Below are 7,180 nucleotides of genomic sequence, written 5' to 3' on the forward strand. Positions count from 1 at the left end.
TGGGATGCACGATCAATAACAACAAGAACGGAAATGCCGCACCAACGGATCCTATCGCGAACAAGCTGAAATGCTCATGCGCAACTACACTAACGCACCCCCGCTTGTGCGACTAGACTAGATCACTGGAGTGGACGAGTCTCTTTGTCCTTCGGACAACCCCGCATCCAACGATCGACAACACTCGCCGAGATAACGGAAATGCCGCCCGGCCACACAGACGGTTTACAATCCACATCTCGATGGCGGCAATTCCGTCCTGGCATTGGAATTCAAATCTCTTAATTAAAAGTGTAGATGAATGAAGCACATCACTTGTATTCTTTGAATATATGTTGTAATCACAGAGCGTCCAGCAATCCTCTTTCAATCTATTTTGTCAGTACAATCCGTCTTGAGACAAAATGAGCAGCCCTGAATCCAATGTTATAATTGTTGGTGGCGGTGTGTTCGGGCTAAGTACAGCCTTGTGGCTCGCTCGAGGTGGCTACAAGAATGTCACTATCTTTGATAGATGTGACTTTGAAAAGAATCACTACAACCCATCCAATGGCTGCGATGGTGCCTCTGCAGACATAAACAAAATCTTCCGTGCCACATACGGCAGCAAAAGCCAGTATGTTATGAGCGAAATCAATCTGAATATCATTGCTAAACTCAATTTTAGCTCCCAAGATCTCGCTCTTGAGGCTAGAGACATTTGGCTCGAGTGGAATCAAGCCATAAAAAATAGCGATCCTTCTGAACTTCCCGACCCACTCACTCCCGAAGATGAGCTATTGACTCTTTGTGGTGTGTTTCATTTGGCCGATGGGCCAGAATTGATTGATCTTTATAATGAAAATCTTCGAGTCATGGGCGAAACTGCTCCTTCGTTCCGCGATCTGCAATTTGTCAAGGTATGAGCAACAAATATGGCTAGTTCTTGCTCCATGTTCTAACATATTACAAAGAACAGCGACAGTGATGAGCGACGCGTCAATTCGTTAGGACCCAACTGGGCCAAGAAATACCATCGCTTTGATACGTTCAGAGATGGTCGTACAAACGGATTTCTTGATGCAGGGTCCGGTATTACTCTCGCAGACAAGGTAATGCCCCGATTCTTCTTCTATCTTTCTTGGGTTAATTTCTATCAGGCCTGCGTTTATGCGCGCCATATTTGCCTGAAGGCTGGAGTGAAATTCATCCTTGGTCGACCTCAAGGCGATATCAAAAGTCTGATCGTTGATGAGTCTGGTTCCAGCAAGCGAGTTACCGGTATACAGACTCAGGATGGCTTGCGCCACAATGCAGACCTGGTCATCGTTGCTTGTGAGCTCCTCCGCTATTTGAGACACTAAATAATACTAATTGTTTCATATAGGTGGTCCTTGGTCCTCGTCTCTTATTCCAGATGCACATCGCTCTGTCGAAGCAACAATGGGAACAGTGATGTTCGTAGATGTTCCTAGCGATCGACAGGATCTTCGAGCAAGATTTCACCCAGACAACTTCCCAGTCTGGAGGTTCTTAGAAGGAGAAGGAGATTCGTAAGATTCCATATTCACAAAGCTCAGACAGGATTAACAATCTAGACAGTGCTTACGAAGGAGGTGGCTTCCCTATCACGAAGGAGGGCAGAATAAAATTCGGGTTTCGTGCTCGCAAGGTATTGTAGACGCTCTTTCTTTCCTTGATATCATATTTTATACTAATTTCCATCGATCCAGTTTACCAACTTCCAAGCCCACCCATCCCAAGAGAGTTTGTGCGTCTTTAAATTGAAAGCAAAACATATACCCCGCTTATTGAAACTAATATTACCAACTCTTCCAGGAAGATATCGACCCCTCGGACAAAATACAGCCCGAATCCCATCAACACCGTGCCACTTTATGGACTGAAACAAATGAAGCGAGTGATAGGTGGATTGTTCCCTGAATTAACTGAGATCGGGTTCACGGATAGTCGTGTTGGTGCTCTCTTTTCCTCGATTTTATCGCACTTGACTGATAATAAGAATAGTTGTGCTGGTACACGGATAGTATTGACAACGAGGTACGTCTTTTCTTCGCTTCAGATAGGAGCACAAACCGCTAATCCAGATCAGTTTGTCATTGATTATGTACCTGGGTATTCTGACTCGTTATTTATTTGCACGGGTGGCTCGTGAGTATTCAATTAAAATAGGCCGCAGTAACCTCAACTCATACTTTACAGTGGACATGGCTTCAAGTTCCTACCGATTCTCGGCAAGGTTCGTTCATTCGCATTAATTATCTCAATTTACCAGGGCATATCTAACACAATTCTCCCCTTAGTACGTCAAAAATCAGCTGGAGAGAAATCCAGATCGCTTTACCCCTCTGTGGAAATGGCGAACTGTTGAGGAGGGCAAAAAATGCAATGGGCTTGAAGAAGGGGAGACAGGACCTCGTGACATGTCAAAGCTGAAATTAGCCTCGCGTATGGTTGTCCATCTCCATTTGTTCTGGATATTGCTGAAATTACTATCTCGCAGCTCATGATTTCCATTTTCGCATTAACAGCCCCCTCTGATACTCACTCAGGGGCTTTATGTGGGGTAGCGGAACCTCCACGGGAAACCACAAGCATACGACTATGAACCAGTTATGGTATACTCAATTTTTCAAGATTTTTCATGGAGCTTTCAAAATACTATGCGATAGAGGTAAGCTCCACACATTTAAATATACGAAATAAGAACAAACTGTGAATATGTGTATCAGCATCCTCTGTCGAATAGACGTAAACATAGTGAAAAACTTTCATGGACCTGTTCCGAATCTATAAAGAAAAAAATTTCAAGCGTGCATCATGATAAATGATTTGCTCCAGCATGCCTATCTTCCAGGTGTTCCAATCCATATCCTTCTCAACTCCAAACGCAGCCCATATGCCATCACAACGTTGAGACGGCGGGTGAGTTACACAGAGTTGGCGATTCCATCGCCCACAGGGCCAAACCCCCATATACTTGGTACGCAACCGGCAAACTCACAAGTAAAAAAACCCTTCAAGCCCTGGGATCATTGTGAATTTAACGGATAAATTGCAGACCAATGCACAAAGCGGGATGTACGCAGCCTTAATAGGCTTGGAATGAGAATCTTGTTTACTACTCTAGTCAAACTGTTCCATAGTTGCCCTTAGGAAGGAAATCGTCTAAGTCTCACTCGACACACTTTATTATTCAACAACTTGATGCACATCCTACATAATTAAGATAGCCCAATGTTCATGTTTATTTTATTTTAATGCTGCTTATGTCATCGGTTTACGCGACTCAACGCGCACATAGCGATTTGAATAGGAATTCACACCATAAATCAGTCCTGAAATGGATAAAGTAATCGGATACTGACCTCAGATTCCAGAGCTATTCATTCAAAAATAATTATTCAGATTCCAATTATGTGGTTGTCCTTTTTCTTCCTCCATCATTAAAATTCACGTGACGCGCACGGTGGCCTGCGACAAAGAAGGATCAGATTTGTACCGAGGCACATTAAGCCAAGATGGAAATATTTACTTTGATTCGCTTATTCTCTCCCAACGACCCACCTATCCTCGGAATGCTGGCCAGTTCGATTGTATTTTCCCAACGAACCCTCCCTTTGCGCCTGGCCCTTCGGATCAACTTCCAAATTCGAATTTTCTGATTATCTACCATTCGGACCGGATTTTGGTATATAATGCTGGATTATTAGGTAAAGGAGATCCCCCATCCCATATTCTCGCGGAATCGCCGTTTCGCTTTCGCAAGTCTTCTAAATATTTTTCAAGGTTGCTCATGAGCAGCGAGTCCCATTGAATCCGCTAGCCCCTGTCAAAAATGGCTCCACAACCACTGCCTTTCCCCGGGTTCACCGCGATATCTGATCGGGTATACCTTCGGAATGGGAATGAAAAGGCCAAACCAGCACTAGCTCATGAGCCAACAACTATCGTTATCTTCGGGTGGGGCGACGGCATGCCGAAACACGTCTCGAAATATTCCGAAGGCTATAATGACCTATTCCCCGTGCCAGGATCATTGTTGTACTATCTCGCACCTTTCAAGCATCTAATCAACCCCTCGACGCCCGGGTTGAAGCAATGCTACCCGTGATTGACACGGTATTCCCAATGCCCACCGGAAGTGGTAATGGAGAGGAACGAGTCCTATTACATGCCATGTCGAACACCGGAGGCATCTTCCTCGCAGCCGCATTTACTGCGTATCAACAACGCCATGGCAGCGACAAGAAGCTTCCCCATGCGCTGTTAGTATGTGACTCTACGCCAGGTAGCTTGGACTTCGCATCCCAAGTCGGCCGTTGGTCACGAGCAATGGCTGTCGGGACATCGAAATACTTCCCATGGCCCTTTGCAGTCACGCAAGGCCTGTGGTGGATGTTCTTGTGGGCAAATTATGCATGGGAATTACTACGTGGTACTGAACCCTCGGGAGTTTGGGCGACTCGAGTAATGAATGATCATGATATTGCTCCGGTCGAGACAAACAGACTCTACCTCTACTCCAAGGAGGATGAGATCATCTGGTGGGAGGATTTGGAGGAGGCTGTTGCTAAGGTAAAAAGCCAGGGCTACAAGGTTGACCTGGAGATATTCGAAGGCTCGCCGCATGTGGGCCATATGAGACTTCATCCTGAGCAATACTGGGGCAAGATCTCTACTGCCTGGGGTGAGGCCCAGCCTACATGCTAGACTGAACGGAGTGTCCATCTATCACTGTATAATAAACTTGTACATTAGACATAATATAAAATCTAGACCTATCATTCATGCAGAAAGCGCTCCCATCCATATCTATATTTTTCTAATCGTCCAAAAATATGACGACTGAGTCCATGACCACGTGGAATATCGAAATTTTAAGCAAAAGTCGATGAATAGGCTTGTGTTGTCATTCTTTTAACTTCAAACACAGGCGAAAGAGATGATACGCCACGACTCAACTTTTCTCATTTTGCCCGATAGAATATCCGTTCTCGGCCAGATATTGTTCCAAAGATCTATCCTCCTTTTCAAGATCGAGGTTACTGCTCTCTGGTAGGAGACAATAGACAGCAATACCAAGAATGGCCACGCCGCCCGCTAAGTAGAATGTCGAACTGTTTCCAGCAGCAGTCTGCAACGGGGTAAAACACTCAGTGCCAACGGCGGCACCAGTTCTTCCAAAGGCAGTCGCAATTCCATAGCCCATTCCTCGCATGGCTGTAGGGAAGGCTTCAGAGGAGATAAGTCCAATTGTTGCGCCTGGCCCCATATGTCCAAATGCCTGTAAAAGACCATATAAGACAACAAATGCAGCAACGTTCTTCGAAAGCTTGTCATATGTGCCTCCGATAATAAAACCGAGGACCATGTAGCCCGCAAAACCTAGGATTCCAGTGTTCCGACGGCCAATTGCATTCGTGAGCCAGGCACCAATCATGACGCCTGGTACGGGAAGAACCGCTAAGATGACTTGCCAGATTGCGGTTTTTCGGATATCGCTATCTTTCACGAGTGATGCAATAATTGTGCTTGACATGATACTGTTTGGAAAGTTGATGAAGTCGTAAAGGAAGAATGCGAGAGATGTTGTCAGAATGCGCCACCAGTATCGACGAGCGAGAAGGAGGTATAGCTTTGGCGATCGGCGTTGTTTTGTAAGGTTAGAATCATGGAATAAGACGGAGTCAGTCATAAACATGCGTAGAACAATGATTATCAGAGGGATAATAGTAGCAATCGAATATATCGCATGAAAGGTGACCGTAAGGTTGTTATCACTCGCGACCAAGCAAATAAGATAAATAATTTGCAGAATCGGACCAGCAAGCGTGGCCATCAGCGTGGTGAAGGAGACAAAAAGTGGCCCTCTGTATTTTCTCATGACCTGTGGTACTCAAGATTAACAAAGATTTGGAGATAAAATAGATAAATGGGGGAACATACAGTGTCTGATTCCTCAATGCCTGCAGCTGCGCTTGGAGGATATTCACCCCCAACACCAAAGCCTGCAATGCCGCGCGCTATGACGAAATACCAGAGCATATTGTGTGATGGATGCACGCTGAGAGCAACGGTAGACATCAATGTACCAATTACCACCAGCGAGGAGGTAAAGAGTAGTCCAGACCGTCGAGAGAACATGTCGGAAGTATAACCTAAAACAACGACGCCCAAAATCGCTCCGATAATCAAAGAGTTACTGATTCGCGTCTTCATGTTGGCAGAATAGCCAGCCGACCCGAGTAATTTCTTGAAAATAACATTGGTTGGATTTGCCAGGCTGTTCTGAAACCCGTCACTGAAGTTTGCAATATACTATGGTTGTCAGCGTTAGAAGGGATGTCGATAAAGGCCTGATCTTCTGTGTTGCGAAACTTACACAGCTGACGATGGTCACATTACTCTGCCACTTCTTGCGACAGTGTGAATTTTCAGAACCATCACCTTTCTCTTCTCCGATAATGACAGCCTCGCTTTTGCTGGCGAAGTCCGCCACATGAGGCTCGTCGCTCTGATGATTTATTGACATGGCGCAGAAAATTCTTCAGATCTCATAACCATCAAAATATTTTCAACAATCTCGCACGGGGAATCATCTGCATATGTTAGTTGCAATCAGATGCACCTAACTCTCTAGTTGTTCCACTTTGTGATAAGGGCGCATCCAGACAAAAAATTTCCATCTTAGCCCCCGACCGACCCACAGCTGATCGGTTTGACACACTCCCCGCGGAGATAAATAAGCATTGAACAGAGTCGTGTTTGATTATCTGAAGTTTTTTGTTATCTTTGGTCATCATTTTATAGGATATAGTAATTGTTATGTAGTCAGAGGTTCCAAAAGTCTGCAGTCAATAAACGGTCGCTCGCGGATGCATGGATTCTGTGTGGTATGAAATGTCGGGTGAGTTGTGGTCGGCCGCCCGCCAAATGCTTATTTTGAAGAGCCAAGCGGCCTAAGCTTCAGCGTGGCGTAGAAACTGTCGGAGAAGGGCTTTGCCGGTTGTCTGACCAAATATCAAGATAAATTTTTCGATCTTATAGTTCAATTTATTCGATGTGAGTTCGGTCTCTAATATATGAACCATTCAGTATTCCCTGGTGAGAAGCTTTGAGTGCTGACATTGCAGTCTAACCCAGACTAGAAATGGCCTCTGGATTTTGTTAAACTTCT

At 45.1% G+C, this 7,180-nt stretch overlaps 3 protein-coding genes across 3 annotated transcripts; 2 read left to right on the forward strand and 1 right to left on the reverse strand.

Annotated features, from left to right (window-relative positions):
- Window positions 1-404: 404 nt before the first annotated feature.
- Window positions 405-2,541, forward strand: N7481_002833 (NAD(P)/FAD-dependent oxidoreductase; the record flags this gene model as incomplete). Its single annotated transcript, XM_057262052.1, has 12 exons — window positions 405-616; window positions 668-899; window positions 954-1,314; window positions 1,367-1,532; window positions 1,582-1,651; window positions 1,713-1,750; window positions 1,819-1,954; window positions 2,008-2,040; window positions 2,093-2,151; window positions 2,203-2,239; window positions 2,304-2,448; window positions 2,504-2,541. The coding sequence occupies 12 exons, from the start codon at window positions 405-407 to the stop codon at window positions 2,539-2,541; spliced, it is 1,527 nt and encodes a 508-aa protein (XP_057126984.1).
- Window positions 2,542-3,838: 1,297 nt separating this feature from the next.
- On the forward strand, window positions 3,839-4,713 carry N7481_002834 (DUF829-domain-containing protein; the record flags this gene model as incomplete). Its single annotated transcript, XM_057262053.1, has 2 exons — window positions 3,839-3,963; window positions 4,035-4,713. 2 exons carry the CDS (start codon window positions 3,839-3,841, stop codon window positions 4,711-4,713), a joined length of 804 nt encoding a protein of 267 aa, XP_057126985.1.
- A 247-nt stretch (window positions 4,714-4,960) lies between these two features.
- On the reverse strand, window positions 4,961-6,535 carry N7481_002835 (uncharacterized protein; the record flags this gene model as incomplete). The annotated part of the gene is made up of 3 exons (XM_057262054.1): window positions 4,961-5,890; window positions 5,950-6,321; window positions 6,386-6,535. The coding sequence occupies 3 exons, from the start codon at window positions 6,533-6,535 to the stop codon at window positions 4,961-4,963; spliced, it is 1,452 nt and encodes a 483-aa protein (XP_057126986.1).
- Window positions 6,536-7,180: the final 645 nt, after the last annotated feature.

The sequence above is a fragment of the Penicillium waksmanii genome, assembly GCF_028829765.1.
Source record: "Penicillium waksmanii strain IBT 27052 chromosome Unknown utg000002l:1.0-3326099.0:1.0-3328782.0, whole genome shotgun sequence".
Taxonomy (NCBI): domain Eukaryota; kingdom Fungi; phylum Ascomycota; class Eurotiomycetes; order Eurotiales; family Aspergillaceae; genus Penicillium; species Penicillium waksmanii.